Here is a 23,622-nt window from a genome sequence, read left to right as displayed (position 1 = left end):
GTTAACCTGGCTGGGGTTAATATAGGTCTGTGGTAACATTTACTGGCCTATATTGAATCAATGTCAAGGGAAATCAAAAGTCTCCTGCAGAGTTATATAGCTAGACTTCTTCCATTGTGACGCTTGTTCTTTATAAACCCCAGACCTTTTACGCAAATTGACCGGCAAAATAATGCAGGCGGTGAGCCATGGACTAGTCCATTCGAAACTTTATTTTTAGGTAGAGGTGTCACATCTCTAGGAATGATTTGGTAACTCCCACTCACCACACAACTCCATGGTTTTGAATATAACCCATCCACAGAAACAACTTTGCAAAAATGACGGTGAACAAACTGGGCGTTTGTGCAGGGTCTAGCCAAAAAATATCACCAAGATGTTCTATTTCTGATTTACGTTCTAATTCCGTGATGTTCTAATGTGAAATCTATTGGAATCTCTAAAGTCTTTTTAACTATTAAAATGGTTGCAATACTTGGTAACTTGTTTCAGATGGTGCTCGAAATAGAGACGTACCATTAGGAAAATTTGGTAAAGCGAATTACCAAAGGGGATCTGTGGAGGAAGGCACACGTAATGATAAAAAAAATTAGTGCAAAAAAATTTTCCAACCTGTCTAGTTAATAAAAGATTACAAAAATAACAATAGATTAAAATGTGATAACACCACTGCGCAAAAAATGTTCTCATCTGTGATCTACCCATGTGATGTTTAGGCTGTAAACAAGTGTACAAATTTTGGTGTTAGTAATAATAATAATAATAATAATAATAATAATAATAATAATAATAAATGAATATCTTTAGTGGCATGCCCAGAAAAATGACTTTGCATTTAGACAACAATTACAATTCTTTCCACTGGGACCACTTTGTAAATATCATCTCTTATAATAATACGGAGAGTGTGTCTGTGTGTCTGTAACAGGCAAAGTTGATATCGTCATTTTCCTTTGATGTTGCCGAAAAATGCATGTCTAATATGTTAAATTTTCTGACGTTACGACGCGACGAAAATAACACAACTTTAACATCAATATCCTATATTAAATTAATGAAGCCATTACAGTGCACCTAAAACTTTGAGGCCAAATAACTTGGAAACGAGGTGGTGACGTCAATGATTTTTCACCGCGTGGGTAACTAGGGACCACCTAGGACCAATTTGGGTAATTTTCCCAAACCTGGGTCCCCGAATCCGTTTCGGAATGGACGGGTTGATGACGTCATTAAAAAACCTTTAAACCCTAATATCTCTGCAACCGTTTGTCAAAAGTACATGATCCTATACATTTTCTTGCTCAGCGTTTCAAGATCTATACGATGAAGGCAACAGGCATACACATTTCTGAAAAAAAACATTTTGTGTTCTGACATGTCTCTGCTGACGTCATCAAAATTTAAATGACGGTTGTTTTTCTCTGTTATCCTGCCTAAGTGGATTTTTCCACGGGCCTTATCGACTAGTTATATATATTTTTAAACAGATAGGTTAAAATAGTTTATTGTTTAATAACAATAAAAACATTATAGAATAAAAAACTATTAGCAAAATTATAAAAGAAAAATTAGATCAAAATTAAAACCTTAGCTTAAAATGTTTACTAGTGAAAATGGTAATATGGTACATCATAGACGTAAGACTCAGGTTGCCATGCCATAGCCATCCATTGTTGACAGTGAAAAGAGATAGTTACGTGAGAAAGGTGAAGTAAAGGAATAAGACGTTCACATAATTTGGTTGGTATACGCTATAAGTACTATAAGTTCTATAACTGCACATAACTATGCATACAGTATAATTAGTCGCTTATATGAGTTCTTATAAAATAGGAATTGTTTGGCTTAAAAAAAAAATTAGGATTATCTTTAACTTACAACAAAACTTTGTTACATCAACAGGGAATCATCCTGCGAAGTTTACACATTAATAAACCTGATTTCTTTTTTTTTCAGATTACAGTACCTCCTGAATGTGATGTTACATGCGCACGATAGTTATTACCTTTACACAAGCTTTCAGTAGCGTCAGAACTTTCGTTTTTATTATATATCCCTTGTTAAATACACAATTTATTTTTGCATGTCAAAAACAGAAAAACAATAGGGTTCATGCCCCACACGTAAGATTTAACGATCCCATGAAATTTTTGTGTGGCTTATTGTCTTTTATAATTACCACGGCTGCTAAGGGTTTAACACAAAAAATGTTTCAAAATTTAATTACCCTTTATCATTCTCATCATCATTCTTGGCTTAATGTCTGTTTTCCATGCTAGCATGGGTTGGACGGGGTATATTAATGACCCTCTTCCAATCTGATCTAGACTGTGTTAGATCTAAACTCAACTTCCTCTGTATCAAGTCTGTCCTTATAACCTTTAATCTTTAATTCTACGGAGACTTCTGCTTCTTAGCTCATCTGAACTCTTTCTGTCTCTCAGACTGGCGTTACACATCCACCTAACCATTCTCATATCATTCCTTTCTAAACGGTCAAGATCTTCCTGCTTCACTGCCCATGTCTCCTCACTACCGTACAACATAACACTTCTTACACAGGCCTCATACAACCTACCTTTTACCTTAATTGACAGGGCTCTGCTAGTCAACAAAGGAAGTAACTCTCTGAACTTTTTCCAAGCAGACCCTATCCTGCAAGTAACACTTCTTCCAACACCCCCTTAACTGCCCAACATATCACCTAAGTAACAGAAGTTCTCAACTATCTCTAGCGAGCCACTGTGTACATCATTAAAGCTGGAAATACTTCATTCTCTATAATCTCACCTTTGCAACACTTGCATACAAACTGAATGTCAGCTCTTAACCTTCCACTAATACTACTGCACTTCTTATGTACCCAATGCTTGCAAGTCTGACAAAATTGAGTTACTACCAACCCCTTTCCTGCAAACTCCACAAGGCCACTTTCCAACTACAAGGTCACACTTGGCTGCAATGCTACTAATCATGACTTTAGACTTTGCTGTGTTTACCTTTAGCCCTTTCTCTTCTAGTCCTTTCTTCCACTTCTCAAACTTTTCAACTAATTCTTCCATCGACTCTGCTATGAGAACCAAATCATCTGCATACAATAACTCCCATGGACAACCTGTTCTGAACTCCATCGACAGAGCTTCTAAGACTAGAATAAACAACAAAGGACTAAGTACAGAACCCTGAAGTACACTAACTTTTACACTAAATTCATCACTAAGTGAATCGTTAATCCTGACACGACTTCTAGCATTGCTGTACATAGACTGTACCATCGTAACTAGCCACTCATCCACACCTAATTTTCTCATAGCCCACCAAATAACTTTACGTGGCACTCTATCAAAAGCTTTCTCTAAATCTACAAAGGCGAAATAGAGATTCTTTCTCTTTCCTAAATACTTTTCCTGAAGCTGTCTGAGTAAAAATATTGCAACTGTAGTGCCACACCCTGCAACAAAACCAAATTCGTCTTCGCGTCTCTATTGTTTCAGCACACAAACATCTTTTACTGTCACATAAATTTATTTGTTAAAGTATATATCTCCGATTTAGTAAACGCGTATGCAAATGTTATTGTTCTGCACATGAAAGAAAAGTTATATCTTTTTCTATGCATACAACTAGTTACGAAGAGTTTTTAGTCTTTTCGTTTTAGAAAAGCTTCATTAGATTGCATTTTAAAAGTTAGCAACAAAGAGCAGCGATCAAAATGTTTTTTAGGTCACATTTTAAAAGTTTAAGAATGAAGAAAGGCAATAGAAAAGGTTCATTAGAATCCTTTTTTAAAATTTAGGAACGAAGAACGGCAATAGAAAAGCTTTTTTAGATTGCATCGCAAAAACAAAATGTTCTCACAATGAGATTTTTAGATTTTTTTCGGTATTGAAATTTAATTTGTTTTCGAAATCTTATCATGAAAGGAAAAGTCCTGAGCGTAGGGTTTTTCCATTTGCGTTGTTAAACCTTGAACTTTTAAAAGTTTTGTATGTTAAAAAATATGTTTCGTTGATAAAGAAATGTTACTAAAAGTTTTAAAAAGTAGTAGCATTAGTTTTTTTTAAATATTTACCTAAACAAAACTTTTTAGCGTTATGAAAAAAAACATATATTTCTAAGAAGAATTAGAACTTTTTAGCGAGATAAGAAAAAAACATTTATATACAAAAAAACAACATTTTTTTATTTTTTATGTTTATAAATATCTAAACTTTTGAGCACAGTTAAAAAACAAAAATATGTAAAATAATATTTATTTGGCTACAAAAAGCTTTTAACAGGATGTTAAAATTTTTTTCAGAACTAAAGTAATTTAATTTTAAGCAGATAGTGATATTTTGGCCAAATTTTAAGCTTCTGGTGGGATTAAATTAAAAGTGATGACATCAGCGGAAACATTTTGCTGCCATTTTGTTTCTTTGATGACATACTCTAAGTGTGCCATATAACTTTGATGCCATTTGAAAAAGCCTATCATCATAGCCCTAAAAAAACCCTTGTGTATTTAGGGTTACGGGTTTTTTGAGGTGTTATATTTTGTACATATTTGAATGAATAAGTTTACCAAAAGGTAAACAAATTCATGGACAACTTTTTAAAGCTCTTTTATATGAAACTAACTTTTTTTAGTATGAGGTCAGCTTTAAATGTAGCTACAAGTCTGAATACTAAGTCGGCCACTCACAAATCAACCCACCCCCGAGATTGTCCAGCTAAGATTTCGATTTAAGCTTTTGACACAAAATTTATGCTATTTTACTTTTGTTTACACACAATCAAACCAACACGTATTTTTTATTTAGTTTTTACCTTGGGTTACAAAGCAACGTATTATAAAAAGAAGTCAACAAAAAAATTCATTGCTATGTTTATATTGATATTATATTTATTTTCCAACATCAATTATATTTCACTTTGCAGTTTTTAAGGCAATTTGTTTAAAATTCTGAATAAACTGAAATCGTAGTGCAGAATCCTTTAATCAGATCTAAAAACTTACTAAAGTTCTTGGATGAACTTTTGTGAATCAGCAAATTGAAAGATTTTTACAAAAAAAAAAATCTTTTGCAATATATATTTGAAATTGAAAAGTTTTCTCAAGACAATTTTTAGGTTTTTTTCACATTTTAATTTGCAGTACTGGAATGGAACCTAACGTTGTGAGAACGTACAGTACAGTCTGAATGTAATCTACCGCGTACACGCTAATATCACACCTTTGCGTGGAGGACAGCAGCCGTTTGTCTTTTGTTATAATTAAATCTCTTGAGCGTTTTGCGAGTTTATATTTGCGTGTTAAAAAACAATGCGCTCACAAAGAAATATCGGAGCAATTATATTTTTTCTAATAGCGAGATACATTGTGTAAATGTATTGATAAGCTATTCCCTTAAGTATTAGCATGAAGTAATTAAATAATAAAATCTTTCGCGAAGTTTTATAATACATTGCGCAAGAATGTATTATGAATGTGTTGTTGATTTAATTACTTAAAAAAGTTCCAGCGCGTTTAATCTAGGAAACATACGAGAAGCATTGTTCACAACTATTAAATGCCCCTTTTCGTTTTTAAACTTTTAAAATGCGATTAAAAAAATCTTTCTATCACCTCTTTTCGATTTTAAACTTTTAAAAAGCGATCTAAAAAAACATTTCTATCGCTGCTATTAGTTTTTGAACTTTCAAAAAGCGATCTAAAAAAACATTTCTATTGCTGCTTTTCGTTTTTAAACTTTTAAAAAGCGATCTAAAAAAGCATTTCTATCGTCGCTTTTCGTTTTTAAACTTTTAAAATTCGATCTAAAAAAACATTTCTATTGCCGCTTTTCGTTTTTAAACTTTTAAAATGCGATCTAAAAAAACATTTCTATCACCGCTTTTCGTTTATAAACTTTTAAAAAACTTCTAAAAAATACGCTTAATTACTGCAATTAAAATTTTCAAAAGAGTTCGCGCAAAATAGATTGCTAAAATTGATCTTGCAACCTATTGTGATTAAACAATTGATCGCGTGGGGTCATTGTTTATCAGCGGGGCAATTATTTTCTTAAAAAAGCAAAAGCTATTGTTCTGTGTAACTATTCTTGCGAGTTTCGCGTCCGCGGTAGATTACATTCAGACTGTACTGTATCATGAACAAAACGCACAATTTACGATACTATTGTGATCTTCACTATTTAAACTTTTTTCAGTAGCATCGCGATTAAAATTTTAAGATCGGGGTCAGAAGATAAGATAATGGTCATAATGGTTCATAATGTTTATATTGGATTGTGATGTTCACATTCATTTCAATGATCTGTCATGGTGTGTTTAAAATAGAAATATTTTTTTCGTTTCTTTAAATCAAATGTTCGTAATGATTTAGACCGTTAAAAGTAATTTTTTTTTTTTAATTTATTGTGCACAACTTCTGGAATATAAAACATGTTAAAGATGTTTAAAACGGCAAGTAATGCATGTTTCTTAACGAAAATTATTAATTTTTATGTGTTGGAGATAAGTGGAGGACGTTTATACTTGTGAATCCCAAACACAAGAACAGAGAGTTTGAGCTAGGGACTCTCTCAGTCTCAGCTGAATTAAAGGTTTAGGAGACGGCTTCTGAATATGTGCCAGAGGGGTTTTTAAACGATCCACATCAATGTTTCAATTACAATCTCTATTTGATTTTTTTTAAGTATGTAGCTACAACAATGTTTTGCTTTTTACAATCACCTTTTATGGTTTTTAGACGCTCTAAGGCAATGTTTTTGCTTTCTACGATCTCGTTTTATGGTTTTTAAATGAACTAATTCAATGTTTTTGCCTTTTATGACCCAGTCTGATGGTTTTTAAACGATCTACGACGAGGTCTTTGTCTACTCCCATCCTGTTTTAATGGTTTTAACAATTTATTATGTATAAGAAATTTCCTTCCGTCATATGGAACATTATCATCCAAAAAAGATATTTTTATTATTAACAAAGATTATTTTTTATCAATCAATTCACACATTCACATCACAATATGACATATTTTTTTACGTAAAATTATGTCTTTAAAATTGCTACTAAAATTTTGTTTACTATATATAGCCCACTTGAATTAATTGTAAAAAAATAGTTTAATTTAAAAAATGTATAAAGTGAATAAAAGACCGCAAGCTAATCAAAATAACAAAGCCAAAATAGATTTTTTCTTTAATTTTCTAAAATAATATCGGGAAATACTTCAGTTGTTTTCATATGCTTTACAACGTTAATTTTAAGGGCTCAAAAGTTCTGCTTTAATAAAAATGCATAAAGATCACAAATATCACAATAGTAATGTTGTTAAGATAACGTTCACAATGGATATTCATGATGCTCAATATTACAGTACTGTTTTTTTTAATAATAGTTTGAAGCAACTTGGTCAATATTTTTGTGTTTTAATGTCATGATCCTAATTTTAATTTTAGGTGCAAGAATAGTTGTTACAAGAAATTCATAATGTCTTTAAAAAGGGAAGGTAAGTTATGTGTAACTTTCTGTATCAACAAGTTGATTACAAAAGAGCTTGGAGAGTTGTACAGGACTCTTGTTGTTTTTAAGTTAAAACGGCTGCTAATTGTATAAAATTATGACAGCTCCAACTGGCCATATTATTAAAATTTATGTAAGAAGTTTAAAACACCAAAATGACAAAAAACCTACTTAACCCTATCCTAACCCTGCCATAAAAAAGCTGCTAAATATAACACCTCACTCAGCTAGTTCAAAATGTCATGCATAATTGTGAGACTACTAAATCCAAAATCTTATTAAAAACATCTGTATTTTTTTAAAAATATACAAATTCTTAGATTAATTTCCTAGCTCTTTTTTAAAACTAGTTTTTAATAGGGAACAGCTTTCAAGCACTTACCAAAAAAGTCCTAAGGAAAAAAACATTTTTCTTGTTACAAAAGCTGTAAATATACAGTCCAGAAAACTTTTCTTTTACTAGGTAGCATACAGGTTGGTTTTTTTACTTTTACTAGGTAGCATACAGGTTGGTTTTAGGCCAACATAGAGCATTACCTCTGATTCTTGGTTTAAAATTAAGAAGAACAAAAAAAGCTCAACAGCTTTACCAGTCACACTGTTTCTAAAACTTACCCAATGACGTTCAGTACAAAAAAAGTCATACTAATTACAAGCAGAACTTTTTAAAGAACTCTCTGCATATTCATACCTTTAACTATTAATTATATCATTAATTGTTTAATACATTATATTAAATTATTACTTAACCTAATAAGTTTCATTTTCGAAGCTAAATAACGTTACAAGTGCCATATATTTTCGTTCTTGCGTACCTTACGACAAAATGTTTTGTCCATTAACCACGTTTCTTCCAGCGCTAATATGTCGTCATTTTTTAATATTTGTAACTTGATTATTTGCCCCTTCCTGGCCATATCTGCTTAAATTAAAAGGCTACTTTATGTTTTATTCTCAATATTGTGCGTTCAACCAATTATCACTAAAAAATTGATTTTTAAAAATTGATTTTAAAAAATTGGTAATTGAGATTTTGCTGCCTAATCCAAACACTTACACTTACCTTCACAGTCTGACATTTAAAAGGTATATAAGATTTTTTATTCCTGTATAGCTCGCCAGCAGCCTGTATACAATTGGGTAGATGTCAAAGAGAAATTTTGGAAGTGTAGTGAAGGTGATTGTTTTACTTATTTTTGAAAAATATCTAGTTTTTGACTTATTTTTTTATGTGTGTAGAAAAGGCTGCTAATAAATAAAGTAAGTTTGATATAATAAGCATTCCTGAGTGGTAAAATTTTGTCTTTAGATCTTAAACTTGGAGAGTTGGTTCATGATAATTTGTAAGTTTTGTATGAATATTTTTATAGTCATAGTTTGATATAACGGCATCCTTTAGAATTCAGTATTGCCGAACTATAAACTAACTTGATCTAACTTTACATTGGCATTTAACTGATAAGCTGTAATCCAAATATTCTTTGTAAACCATGTTTAGCAACTAAATGTATTAACAACGAATATATCTTCACCACATAACTTTTGCAAACTTGTTAGATTTGCAATCTTTAAATTTTAAAATTATTTCGAGATAATTTTATCACTACAGAATTAAAAAGTTGCATTATTCCGACATATTGGTTCAGTTTCAATTTCCTGTTTTATAGATTTGGTTTGTTTGAAGCCATGTCTGCCATTGAAATAATGGACCCTAAAATGGATGCTGGAATGATATGTAACAGAAAGCGAAAAGTCATACAATTGCCTGAAGCTATACAGGTAAGATGAAACATAAAGATTTCTTTCTTTTAATGTCAAAAAGCACACTTTCAGGTTTTATTTTAACACCCCACAAATTATGTATCGTTTTATATACTTTTAAATACACCTTTCGCTATAGGAGGGAAAGGTCAAAATCAAAGATTTTTCAGAGGAAGAAGTATTAGGAATTATAGATGAGATAGCAGCATGTTTTGTAAGTATTTTAAAAAAAAATTTTACAAGCTTTTCTTAAATCAAAAGTTTACCTTTTTGTTAAGGCAAACACATACTCATTGAATTTTGAGTATATTAAGAAAACCTTTTGATGCAAAAAGGATGGTCACATATTAATTGTTGGAGTTAATATATAAAGATAAATTTTAATACCTTAAATAGCTTTCTTCTAACTTCGATCAATAAATTAGCAAAAAGAATAATTGAAAATATAGAAGAGTCACATAATAAGTGGATAATGCTTACTACTTGACAGTTGGAGAGATATTGGGGTTTAAGGGTTATTTAATGACAACCTGTCTGATCCAGAACAGGTGGGTTGACCCACCTTTGGCAATTGGACCCATTTTGGTCCCTAGTTATTCACACAGGAGATCACCTTAGTTATTTCCATCTGTTTCTAAGTTATTTAGCCTTGCACTGGAAATTGCATTGCAATGGCTTCACTAATTTTAATATACTTCTTTTTGTTGCACTATTGTTTTGAACGTAAAGTTAAACTTAAAGTAAATTACAGAACGGTTTAATAGGTGATATTTTGACGTGGTTAAGAAAACATTGCAAAAAATACAATCTACTTTGTAAATGTCATTATTAAAATGACTGGTCAATAATATGTTCAAGACTGTGTGGCTAAAAAAAATTATGTCTAATAAAGAAATAAGTAAATGTAAGCTAGAACATGTATCTCTTTTATTTTTATAACAGGTAGCTTGGCTGGATGGTCAGTCTCTTGTGCAATCTGTTTTTACTTGCATGTACTGCCATGATCCTTATGTTTTGGAAGATGTTGTGTTAAAGGTACACATTTATAATTTTTTCATGAAAAAAAACAAGTTACTGTTGTATCATAATGCTTTTTATTTTATATCTTGTTAGGCCATGTGTATTGCAATTTTAAAAATGGTAGATATAATAAGAACAGTCTGTACCAAGGCTAAAGTGTTTGAAGAGGTAAGTTGAACTTTTTGATTAACACTAGCCTGTGACTGCTAAAGGAATTGTGCTCCCTTTCCCTTCGAGAAAAACACTTGTTGCATTCAGGTCTAGTCTAGTCACATCAACTGTGACCTTAAAGACTTTATTTAAAAGCACAACGTTAGGGCTTCTAATAAATGTGTGTTTAAACCTTAAGATATGCCTATTAATGATGTCAGTTTAAATTCACTACAGTCATTTAACCTCTGGAGCAGATACTAACTTTCTTAAATACAAGCGAAAAGTAAAAAATAGGTGGAAAATTATAGAATTTTAACCCCATAAATTTAATTGAAGCAGGATTATGTCTACATTTATTTTTCATCATATGTCTATTTGTTTACTTGGACACATTCTATATTAAAAATACTCACCTTTCTGTCTATGCGCCCAAAATGGTAGCTGCGAGTAGTGGCAGGTAAATTTTTGTGCATTAGTGATATAAAAAAGATTGGTGATACAAAATATGATTATCCAGGAAACTGGATAAAGTAGAAAATATTTGAGCATTTGCAATATGTTTTTTTTTGTACGACATTTAAATGCTTGCTATTGACCATGTACATTTTGTCTTTCTTTTTTTTTTACAATTTCTTTATTTTCAAATAAAGATCAAATTAAATTAGAAAAATTAAAAATACGAAAAGAGTACACACTATGCGCGAAAATGTCTTTACAAGATATACGCAATCTGTGTGCCAATACTTTTTTGACTTTTAAATCCCCTGTGATTTTAGGAAGATTTTCAACCAATGACGTATGGTTTTAAGCTTGCTACTGATGTGACTGAGCTAAGAGTATCCGGTTTGTATTCAAGTTTTTAAAACATAAAAGTATTCACACGTCACACACACAACTGTCCTTTCCTGTGTGTTTCAGGATTTATAAGAAGCAAAGACAAGTAAAATAATTATAATACTGCCAAACTTACACGAGTTATCTTTTATGATGAATTGCTTTGATGTGTGATATTAAGAAGAGTGCTTCCACAAATATAACAAGTGTGACGAAATAATGAAGAAATAATAAAAAAGCTGATTTTTTTTGGATGTACATAAAGTTAAGTGAGACTAAATTTGGACATAGTTGAATATCTTCTGATCCATTTGCTTCTGGATTAGGTATGTTACGCGAAGCTGAAGATGAAATAACAAAAAGGGTTAAGGTATGGTATACTTTTAAAACATTAATTCTTGAACATTTGAGATTTATTTCTGCAATCTTATTTTAATATTTTAAAAAAGAATTTAATTATTGAAACTTTACGCTTGTGGCATTGTTTTTCAATCCCTGTTTTTCAATTTAAAAATTATATCTCTTTGATTTGTGTTGTGTTGGCAGTTATCCGCCTTTAATTTGAATTGGACAGAACATAAAATGAAAAATTTGGTGAATAAAATGTACTCTCCCTAAACTCTATGATTATTTTCAGGTTTACCAGGCGAATGAGGATGAGACTTCAGCCCAGCAGGTACGATACATGTTTGTGTAAATTTATCTTTCTTTCAGGTTCTTTAAATGCGTCTTTCCCAAGACACAAGATAGCAGTATTGAATAAAAGGAACAAAAACAAAATTAATAAGAGAAAGAGGATACGTTAAGAACAACCATAAAAATACCATTTATGTGATTTTAAATATATACTTGCGTATTTTGTTTTTTTCTAGACAAAAAAGTGTAAAGCTATCAAGATTCGTTTGAAATTTTGGCGATCGTTTTATTGCACATTGTTGTCTTTTGAAAAATCTGAGGTTAGTGCATTATCCATCACACTTGTGTACTAGTACCTTTTATAACATATTAATTTTTAGGAAATTAATCAATTGAGAATTTAGTCCAAATTATCAAAAATGACTTCTCCAAAAAGTTCGCATAGCCTATCTTAATTTTTAAAAAATGTATTTCTTATATCTGGAGCAATATTTACTGTAAAATGTTTCTTTTCTTTACACTTCTTTAAGTCGTTGAGCATCTACAAAAGCTAATGTAACTATCTACAAAAATGTAAAGCATTTTGGGACCACCTGCAAAAATAAGTTCTGCACAACCTTCTTCTGAAATATGTTTTCTTTCAAGGTGCAACACTGCATCTATTAAAGCGCTGAACGTCAAACACAATAGCTGTATTCATTTTCTTTTTTAGCTTGGTGAAATAAGCAAATGTCAGGATCTGTTAGACATTGCATTGTCTTCTATGAATGAAATAAAACAAACAGTATGTCTTGGGCTAATCTCTGATCATACAAAAGGTGTGTTGGTTGTTTTTCGTCTGTTAACCTGGTAAAACTCTTAAAAACAAAGCTTCAACTTATTTTAAAGAAATCCACTTCAAGTTATGAAACATTTTTTTTAGATTACTACATGCCAGGTTTTGATGTTTTGGTCAACCAACGTCTTTTACCGCCCTCTTTTCCACGACAAGCAGAAATATTTCAGCGTGATAAGGTTAGCTAATATGTAGCCACCTAAAAAAACATGTTCTAAAGGAGAGGGGACATTATAAGGGAGATCATATAGTTCATTGATATTTTGTCCTGTTTTTTAAGTGCAAATTTTCTGGCTTTATAAAGTGCAGGGTTTAGCTTAATAATTGTACAAAGTTTGACATATAATTTATAATTTGTCATATAATAATTTGACATATAATTAGAGCTCAATTATATCGAACTAAACTTTTATTCGTTTTGCATTTCTGTTCTTTTTTCTGAGATATACCAGTTGTATACCGTACTAGCAAGCAAAAACATTGACTTTCTGTTATACGCTATTTTAAGTATGGAAAGAAATAGGGAGGTATTATAAAGTACTGCATCTCGATGCTTTCCTATTTTTTTACATTTTTTGTTCTACCATTAACATCTTTTTATCTATGTTTAGACATTTGAATACATGGAAGCTCTTATTAACCGATTGAAAAAAATATGCACCGTAATCACAGAGTGTCATACCCTTCATATGATACTGGTACGTAGCAAGTTTTTGTTGTTTCAATGTTTGTCTCGAATTTACATTTTTTATAAGAAACATTTCAAGAAACATTAGGCTGAGAATATGCTTTCGACTGCTAATGCGAAATGTTTGAGGAAAAATGGTAAATTATAACTTGACTAAACTCTTGTTAAAAAGTACTTTAAAGGTACAGAATAAGGTTCAAGCTTTATAAAATTTTCAGAAAAACTGTTTTAAAGTGAAGAAACATGCACCCTAAACCCAAAAAATGATTTTCTTTTAAAATATGTGCTTCATAAAAAGGAATAAAATTTTGTGGCGATGTAACATTTTAGGCTCTCGACAATTTACTTGTTACAGTGATTGTTTACATTTAGGAGTTTCTGTATGACTTTAGTAAGCGAGTTCCTTGTGTACTTTCCAGATCATTACTGCAGGTTGGTCATTCTTAAAAAATAATTGTGTTACGTAGAATTTGTGTGGATTGTCTAACTTATTATCTGATCTGTGACCGTTAAGATGTATCTAAAACATGAAACCGTTTTTTTGTATTTTCATTTTCTGTCAAAGTTCTGTATCAGTAACTGTCATGCTGTCATGACATTAACTTTAAGTAGTGTAACATCAGTGGAACACTTAAAAACAGCCATGGTTCAAAACCTATATCTTCATGTTTTTTCTCTTTTTTAGTTGATTATTTACTCAAATAACCGTGTGTTTGGTAAATATGCTTTATCTGATATGATACGCGAGTCAATTAAGTTATTTAATGGGACACCAGCTGTTGCTGAATTGTGAGTGATTTTAAATATCTTTTGTTCCTTATCTATTTGGTTTCTCCGCTAAATCTCAAATTTCATCTTTTAAATGCGTCGTGTCAAAATTACACCAATATGAAAATGTAGATACCTTAATGAAACACCTGCATGTGGATTATAGTGTTTTTTGTTGTCTAGTGTTATTGATATTTTGGTGTTGACTAAAATGTTTAAAACCCTTACATCCTAGGTCGTATAACTCTGTTTGATTAATTAGCTTAATGTCATCAAATTATTAACATTTCTCTAGATCACCACTGACATCTGTAGAAGCCAAAAATGTTGTCAATGATTTCATTTCGAAATCTGTTAAGGTATGCAATGAGAATTCATTAGCAAGTGAAAAATTCATGTAAAAATTATGTGGCTATCCCATTTTAAATTTTGGTTTCAGCCTCGCAGTTGCTTGGAAGCATGATATTCGAACTTGACAAGATTTAAGATTTACACTTGCATTTTATTAGATAAAAAAAACTCCTAAAATTAAATGCCAATAAAATAGGAAGTTGTTCTAAGCACATGTTTAGCTTTCGATTATTTCTATATTTACGTGTATTCTGAACATTTATTTTACTTCAAAAGGAGGTTGATTGCTTGTTGTGAAAAGGTACCTTCAAGGCTTATAGTGTCACATCACTATAAAAATTGAATTATCTAATTTAGCAATGATATTGTAGGTGTATATATTTCTGTGTATAGTTACATGCTTAAAGTGTGTGATATATTTCTGTGTTGTTTTTATTAGTCTATCACTAATTTGATTGAAGCTTATGGTCACAACAGAGCTCGTCAAAGAGAAAAACTTGGAAACCTGTTGGAAGAATTAGGAGAACTTCAAGCTGAGGTATCTTGTTATATCTGTTTTTGTCATGTTGTGTGCATAAAAATATTGGATAATATGTCTATGTATACTTCTTGCATATCTCACGATAAGTTTTTTTTTCTCAGGCAGATAAAGCTGACCAAGAACTTCATCATATGTTGCAAGCTATTGACTCTAAGGTAAGATGAGTTAACATATCAACCAAGCAGAGCATTCCTTCGTCGAGAACATAAAGGCTGTGGCGGTAACATTTTGTTAGACTGCTTTCTAGTTGCATGCATACTCATGACAGTGGATATTGTACTCCTTCGTAGAGAACATAAGTACATGGTGGTTAGATTTTGTTACACTGCTTTCTTGTAGTGACACAAGTAGTTATCTCAGTAAATATTGTACTCCTTCGCAGGGAATATGAAGGTAGTGAAATCATCATTAAAAGCTTCAGTTTTCTAGGGTAAGCTTAAATAGGTCAACTTGTAGAGAGGGAGAAAAATATCCATGATTTTGTTGTTTACCAAGTTCACACCTATTACAGATCTTAAATTTCGCTAATTTCAAACTCTACTTGACTCTTATACTTAATTCTATGAAATTTGAACCTGGATTTTTTTTAAGCCATTTGGTAAATGACTGCAGAATATTTTAATAACTTTTTTAAATTTTAATAAAAAAATAAAATATCTCGGTCATTGAATTTTTATTTTTACAATTGTTTACTCAACATACTTCTCGTGTTTGTTGTACTTGTTTCGTTTACAGAAGTAAAGAAACTGGGTCAGAGCCCAAAACAGAGATACGCGTCTTCTGTTAATATTTATAGGAAAACTATTTACTTAAAGTGCAAATTCTTTCGCGAAATTAAGAAAGCATTAATTTTGTGTATTGTCTGAAAGTAGCCTATTCTAGGCGGGATTTTGCGTATTGAAGAAAAATCTTTTTGTGTTTGTAAATCGATGATCTTATAAAAATTCGCGACTTAATGTTTGTAAATGTGTTTAAAATGTTGCATCGGCGGAAAATTTCCACAATCAAATTACTTTAATTTTTAGAGACAACATCTTGCATGTTTTGAATCATGGGTTTTGTACCACTCACTATTTCTTATGATACAACACATTCTTCTTGGCTTCGAGTTAGAATTATTCAATCCTCACGAATTTCATTATGTTTACTGGTACGTAATGTTTTTTTCCTACACATATTTTTATAAATTAATTCACTTTCAACGTACTATTTTGGTTAAAAAAGTGTGAATAATACAAAAGTTAACCTTAGTTTGCATTAAACACAAAATGTTTTAAGCCGATCCTAAAAAAAATACTAGTTTAACATTTTTTTAAATCCTGTCTATACTACAAATCAATTTATACCTATTTGACACTATGTGTACATGAAACTTGCGCAAAAAAGCTGCATATACTATACATATGCTAGAAGTGTCTTAAATTTTTTTAACGAATTTTGGTAGAGTTGCTTATAAACTGGTTGCTTATAAAAAAAACGTTTATGGTGGACTTAGAAAAGTTAATATGAAACAAATACGATAGAAAGCAATGTAAAAAAAAATGACATATAAAAAAGAACACTTTTTTAATCAATGCGCTCAGTTGAATGACGTGACACTTGAAGGTTGATTGTGACGTAGCTGTCCACGAAAGTTCGAAATTTTGATGACAGTATAGCTGCGTCGATTTCGCTGTCAATTAAATTGTTATTAATTTAGTAGTCAGTTGTTTAGTAATATATTTTTTAATTGTACAGGTATTTGGATTATTTATTTGGTTGGGCAAACAACTGTTTACACAGGGCAGAAAGTTTACTTGGTATACAAGAGCAGTATGTTGGTAAGATGGCTTAATGTATCTTGTATTAAAATTACTCAGCATTACTGGTTTATTAGTTACGGCTATTAATTAGTACCCTTAGATACATTTAGCATAATTTATTGTATTTTCGTTTTAAATGATGTTGTTAGCTCATAGAAAAATGCCCCTCGTACGTGATTATTTTGTGCATCGTTGTTCGCCTGTTAGCATGAATTTATTGAATTACTCCGCAAGAATCAGACATTAAGCTGTGCAAAGCCATTTTAACCACACAAAATACAGTTATTCTTATAGTCCGCACGTCCTTTATATATCGCATTTTGTGTTTTCTGTACCACTACTTTTTTCATGTGCAAAACAGACAATACGAGTGTTATTAATATAGAAAAGAGAGTAGTCGTTTATTATGGAAAAGATCAACGGAATTCGCTCGTCTAAAGTAACTAAAAATATGTCTTACTTGATATTTCGTGTGTACGGCTTTTTTCTTGCGCACAAGCGGGTATTAGTAATACACTAGTCGTTAGCCCGTGGAAAAATCCAAGGGGGCGCCCGTCCTTCAAATTTACCCGTCGCAACAAAGTGGACAAAAATATATCGCATTTGGTATTGGTGCACTTTTTAAAAATTTCGTGTTTCCGTTACGGGACACGGCTTTCGCGGACACACAGACAAAATACGGGTATTATTAAAGAGAAAAAGAAATAATAGCAGCAGTATATATATTGTGTTGTACTTAAAAAATTGGGTTTCTTTGTTTTTAGATAAAAAATGTGGGAAAAAAGAGAAGAAAAAAAGAAAAGGTTTGTGAAAAAAAACAACACTTGATTGGTGTACTTTATTTGAAATATGTTTTTAAAGTTTCATTAATAGAGTGTTGAGATTTGTTATAATATTATCAAAATGTCAGAAAAAAGCTAAGGCAGCTAAGACAATTAATCTCAGCTAAGGCGTTTCATGATTTATTGACAGGACCATTCGCATTACCAGACACAACGAACTCGAACGAACGCCGTAAAAGTTATATCTACCTCTATTCTTTTTCATTTTTTATACGATAGTTTTCTACACTTACAAAATTGGAGATATTTCCTCGCCTTAAATGGGCGATAATTTACCCATCGCCTGAACATTCACAACAAAACCTCGCTATCGCTTTATCAAATTTTGATTTATCGCCAATATAACGCGGCTAAAAAAGCTTTTTTTATTTTTTTATTTTGCTAAATAAAATTTAATGCTTTTTTACAATTTCTTGTGTACTTTTTGTGGGTATTAATTTTCGCAAATGATATCTTAAATAATATTTTTCGCTAATACACAATTTTGCTAATTTGGCTATTCCCGAAAATAAATTCGTAAATGGTAAAAAAAACGGGTTACTGTATTTCATGTGTACTACATATATCATTTTTATTTTATAGAGATCTTAACGGCTTGTTCCGAACAGATAAAAGAACACAAAAGTTTACGTTTGTTATTTAACGGAATGAAGGATTTATGTTTAGGAAATTTAAAGGTACTGCCTTCGAAGTTAATGTAAAAGTTATTTACCGTACAATAGTTGAAAAACTTTTTACTTATAAGGCAAATCATGTACGAACAGAGCCAATCAGTTACTTAACATAACTCTCCGCCGATTAGAGTCTAACTTTTTTTACAACCTTATAGTTTTCATTCTCAACAGCATCCTCTGTTGAGAATGAAATACGGATGTGCTATGATAAATATTCACCTATGTATGCACACCATCCAGATAAACTATCTAAGTTCATCACTTACATATTGCCGCACGTAGTGTAGTGGGTTCGTCTGCGGCTCCCAGTTCTGGGGACCGCTGATCGAATCCCGCTCACTTCTTGGCAGTATGTTAGTGATGAACGAAGTAGTTCTTCTTCAATATTATAATTTAACTTACGAAAGAAATACGTTATAGCATTTAAAACTCTTCTTATTCATTCTTCTTATTCAGGCTTATGAAGGTTTCAACTTAGATGGAAAGATACGTCATCCAGAACCATTCTTTGATAGTGAAAAGGTATGGAGTGTTTTACTACAGTTATATTTTATCCATAAATATTTAGATTTTTGTACATACTATTCAGGTATACGAAACCTGGATTTTCCCCTAAACCGCGAAAGTTATTCCCGCAAATTTTTTAATCTTTGTTTCACCATGGAAATACCAAACGTTAATTTCACAAAAACCCAAAAAGTAATTGTTGATAAAGCAATGTTTTTTGCACTTATGAATTGCTAGCTCTTCTTTCGCCTACTGTTGGAAAGGGTTCGTTTACCAATGAATGCAAAACTTAAAATTTGATTATTAACGCGTTTTCATTTGTCCCTGTAGAAATGTGTAACGGCCGATCAGATTGACCCGGCCGTTTGTTCGGCGTTAAGCTGACCCGTGCTTAACGATGAACGAAATTAATAAACTGGTTAATTTTTTTTTTAGATTCGTTTCGATCATCGCTTCCAAGCATTCCAAGCGATAGATACCCATCAATCTGCTTCTTACAAAGATTATAAAGACATAACAAGTCCACCAGGTCAAGAGTATCGTTCTGTAAGTTTGTTGTTATAACTACGCCCGTCGTTTTTCATCTTTGCACGTTCGCGATTTAATAAAAAACAAGAAGCCTCAAGGCTTGAAGATTTCCGCCTTGTCAAGAAAAACTTTCCACAGAGCAAAACGTTCAATGGTCGACCCAAGGCTGAGATTTCCAATTTAAAAACAGGATAAATGATTGAATAATTGCGCGAAACTATGTGACTTAACCGCTTTTTGAGGCTTTTTGACTAATCCATTTCTTGAGTAGTTTTAGTTGTAAAAACAATGATTTGAGTCTGGGGTTTTGAGTCTAAGGCTCATGTTCTTATAACATTGTTCTTATATAAAAAGGGGGTTAAAGTAACCTGGTCTGAAAAGTATTAAATATGGGCGACAAATAACGCAATTTATATATACTTCAATTTAATTACATCTGAATAAATAACAAAAATATCCAGATAAATACAGATAAACAGATTTATACAGATTTTTAGATAGTTATAAAAAAGTATAAAAACTTGGGATCTACCTAGAAAGTTCTAAAAATTTCATGATACAAATTCTTTAAAATCATAAAAGAACCATAGACGTCTAGTTTCCCAGAAAAATAATGTGAAGTAAATACTATTAACCAAAATAAGACGAGAATAAATTATATAAATATACATTAGTTTTATTGATGGTTCATTTTTCACAATTTAATGTTTGCAGTTTACTCTGTCAACATGTTTTGGAAATGCTGATGATGGCTGTGTTAGATTATGGCTGACCTAAAAAATAATCTTAGCACATTAATGTGAAATTGTTCTGTGCCCTATATATTTAAAGATGACAGGTATAAATGCAAGATAAAATAACATTGTTCACCATTTTATGAAGTTTTGATAAAAAAAATCAGGTGATACTGTGAAACGCCAAATATTTGTGATGTCTGTCTTTCCAAAAAGAATACCTGCGTGTTCAAAGACAAATTTTGGCAGTTTCATAAATATTTAAATTTTTTTGAAAGTTCCTAAACCTGCGTAAAAGCATCCCTAAAATGTTATATTCAACAGTGACCAAGAATACCATATTTACTCTAGTCTATTATTACTTTACCACAGGATTAGTGTTTTAGCCTACAAATAAAGGTGGGTTTAGCAGGAATCCTATATTGTAGGATATATAGGCTGGATGTGTTGAATTATTTTTGGGTAAAAAACCTGAGTGTAGTATTGTTTTTAGCAAAACTTAGCAAGTTTTTAACAAAATTTGGCATAAAAAGTATAAACACCTACCTCAAATCTTTTCCAGGCTATAAGCAATGCAACTACCTTTATAACTTTTTTTTTCAATTTCAATATGCATTCAAAATTGTTGTAAGAGACTAAACTTGCCAAGGGTACAAATTATTTGCACAATAAATTTTCCTGAAACTTATTTTTGTGGATGACAAAAATGCTTCAATTTGCAGAATATACGCAAAATGTGCAGTATTAATTTTTGGGTGCCTTAAGTTCAGTTATTTTAGCAGAGGCAAAATAGTATTTTGTCTAACATAGTATTCAGAAGTTAGGGCATTTACAAATGAGCAACATAGAACTCAATAATTTAGATCCTAAAGAAATCAAAGTATGAAGAAATAAAAAATTTTTTAATTGTTGCGGCTAGCTGAAATGGAAAATTTTGCAGAATAATTTTTTAGAACCGATGTTTGACTGATTTCTAAAATTTCTGTGGAACATTTTTGCAGATTTGGCCCAAAGTTCTGCAAAAAAAAGTTCCACAAAAATTTCTTCCACGATAGTGTATGCTAATTTTGAAAATATTTTTTACAATCCATGGCAAAAAGGCAGGATTACTTGAATAACAGGGAAGCTGGATAATAGAGTAAATATGTACAGTATATTGATGCTTTTTTAAAGCTGCATTCACATGTTTTTGTGCACATCAGGGAGAATTTTTATTCATAACCTCATTTATGTAAGTTACGACACACTTACATACAAATTAAGCTCGTATGTCAGGTTTTTTTATGGAGCAAAATGTTTTGCTTGTAACACAATGTAACACAATGTAGTCCATAGGCCAAAATATATAAGAAAAAATGTTCGATTTAGGATTCAAATTTGAGAAAAATGTTTTTTGAATATTTGTATACAAAACAAAATAGCAATTAATAAAGGACTTGTTATCTTAATACAAAAGTACAAAGCCCTTTTTATAAAGTTCATGAAGAATATTATCAGAAAAATGCACTGTAGATTTGCCTGTCAAAGTTTGTAATTCTGATCTGCTGCCGATGCTGCATTTTAACGATGGTCATGGTAAATATAAGAAAACACTTATTTTACATCCTTTATGTGAAACTTTATTTACAATACAGTCTGTAGCTAGCTAGCTGCATGAGCTTAAATTGGTCAAACTTTCCTGAAAACTACTGCACCTTTTAGGCTATTAATCATCAGTTTTGGTTCCCAAACAGTTAAGTCAGGTAATGGGTTTGATCCTTAACTACATATAAGGAAGGCCATTTTATAGTTGGACAGAAATGCTAGGGAAATTGCCTAGCTTAAATAGGAAGCTTAAAACATACAGCATTTTTTTACCTGAGAAGTCTCATCGACCAAACATCCTGTTTTGCAAAACATTTATATGGAGTTTCAAATATATCAAGTGGAACGGGAACCGATTTTTTTGGACAAGTAACTTTGGCCTGTGGGACCTGAAACTTGAAGAACTTCGAGACAAAGCATCACAGGAAGCCACGAAATCAGGTTCTGACAATCTGAGATCCTATTGGCTAAAAAATCAAATAACGCATCTCTATTTTTATTTTTTTTTTCTGAGTAGCATTTCTATTGGCTTTTAAGAAATTAAACAACTGCCAGGCCCGGGGTAAAATACTTTATTCTGAACACCGCGCGTCCGGGCTATAGGTGGTCCCTATCTCTCTATCTTCCAAGGCGATTTTAAAGATTCCGCCTTACGCGGCGGAAATCAATTATAGGCACCATCTTTAAAACACCTCGCTCTCGAAATATTAGACCTTGTGGCTGAATTAGTCTTGCGTATGTATATGCATTTTGGTTTTTAGAGTAAAGATTTGTATACAGAAGCTAAATTACATTTTGAAAGAGCTATGAAATCTTTGCAATATATTGAACAAGTTGATGAAGAGGTATGTGTATGGAGAATTGGTAGTGTGGAGGCCCCGAGTTTAGATTTATTTCCATGTTGCGAGACCGAAATCTGCGTGACCAACTGAAACGAAATATATAGCAGCTAATTTCGTGACGATCCTTTTGTTCTGCGTTTCAGAAACTGGGAAAAATCCCAAATTTGTCTAGTGGCGCCCCAAAAGAAAATACGCGGCATCCCATTTTGACACGTTCAAAATGCGTGAATGTGATATAGAACCATTTTTTCAATCTTAGGGCGTACATTTAATGAAAGTAGCGAAAACGAATTTTATTGTAATGAAACTGGCTGCTTCTGGACACAAGCAAGATTCAAAGGTTTGTTGAGCTTTCATTGTCTACCCTTGTTTTTCTCCGTAAATGGAGAATACATTTGGCCTGTTTTATTATATGACGTCAACTATACAATTAGTAAATTGTATTTTTATGCGTTTTGTTTGTTTTTCAGAAAAGTCCAGAATGGGATTTTAGTGTTCACCAAAGTTACCCACTTATAAAACTGTCGTGATAATGTTTGTGTTGTTACGTATTGTCATCAAAGTTACCCACTGATAAAACTGCTGTCGTAATAACGGATTGCGCAACAGCCGAAAAGAAATGCGCATAAAGTCATACGAAAGGCTGGTGCGATTGAATTATAGCTGACTTCTGTATCATAGGCTGAACTTGTAAATTATTGTTTAGTACGTCTTTATATTTCTTAGTAACAAAATTTATGTTCACTTTACCAGTGTCGTTTTTTAAACAAAAACCTTTTATTTTGCATAAAACTGCTGTCGTAATAACGGATTGCGCAACAGCCGAAAAGAAATGCGCATAAAGTCATACGAAAGGCTGGTGCGATTGAATTATAGCTGACTTCTGTATCATAGGCTGAACTTGTAAATTATTGTTTAGTACGTCTTTATATTTCTTAGTAACAAAATTTATGTTCACTTTACCAGTGTCGTTTTTTAAACAAAAACCTTTTATTTTGCGTCAATTCAAGAATCAG

General features: G+C 31.7%; 1 protein-coding gene across 2 annotated transcripts; it reads left to right on the top strand.

Moving 5' to 3' along the window:
* The first annotated feature begins 744 nt into the window (after nucleotides 1-744).
* On the top strand, nucleotides 745-23,568 carry LOC130632517 (N-alpha-acetyltransferase 35, NatC auxiliary subunit-like). Of its 2 annotated transcripts, none has more exons than XM_057444481.1 (29): nucleotides 745-1,740; nucleotides 7,443-7,492; nucleotides 8,621-8,683; nucleotides 8,816-8,849; nucleotides 9,174-9,285; nucleotides 9,407-9,481; nucleotides 10,210-10,302; nucleotides 10,381-10,455; nucleotides 11,217-11,283; nucleotides 11,601-11,644; nucleotides 11,912-11,950; nucleotides 12,147-12,230; nucleotides 12,623-12,728; nucleotides 12,833-12,924; nucleotides 13,357-13,443; nucleotides 13,806-13,865; nucleotides 14,119-14,222; nucleotides 14,497-14,560; nucleotides 14,992-15,090; nucleotides 15,195-15,248; nucleotides 16,119-16,243; nucleotides 16,831-16,913; nucleotides 17,660-17,698; nucleotides 18,320-18,414; nucleotides 18,868-18,933; nucleotides 19,354-19,464; nucleotides 22,526-22,609; nucleotides 22,866-22,946; nucleotides 23,077-23,568. In XM_057444481.1, the coding sequence occupies exons 2-29, from the start codon at nucleotides 7,474-7,476 to the stop codon at nucleotides 23,134-23,136; spliced, it is 2,115 nt and encodes a 704-aa protein (XP_057300464.1). In that variant the 5' UTR covers nucleotides 745-1,740; nucleotides 7,443-7,473; the 3' UTR covers nucleotides 23,137-23,568. The 2 variants fall into 2 exon arrangements, with proteins under 2 accessions (XP_057300464.1, XP_057300463.1); XM_057444480.1 differs by lacking the exon at nucleotides 745-1,740 and adding an exon at nucleotides 5,900-6,306.
* The last annotated feature ends 54 nt before the right edge of the window (nucleotides 23,569-23,622 follow it).

Source organism: Hydractinia symbiolongicarpus, chromosome 1 (assembly GCF_029227915.1).
Source record: "Hydractinia symbiolongicarpus strain clone_291-10 chromosome 1, HSymV2.1, whole genome shotgun sequence".
NCBI lineage: Eukaryota > Metazoa > Cnidaria > Hydrozoa > Anthoathecata > Hydractiniidae > Hydractinia > Hydractinia symbiolongicarpus.
This window is presented reverse-complemented; position numbering and strand designations above follow the sequence as displayed.

Bases quoted from the DNA above. Each gene is read 5' to 3' on its own strand.
- LOC130632517 (XM_057444480.1), top strand. From the start codon at position 6,257: ATGTTTATATTGGATTGTGATGTTCACATTCATTTCAATGATCTGTCA. The intron at 8,850-9,173 runs GTAAGTTTTGTA...CCTGTTTTATAG, and splicing joins GAGTTGGTTCATGATAATTT to ATTTGGTTTGTTTGAAGCCA. The intron at 17,699-18,319 runs GTTTGTGAAAAA...TTTATTTTATAG, and splicing joins AGAGAAGAAAAAAAGAAAAG to AGATCTTAACGGCTTGTTCC.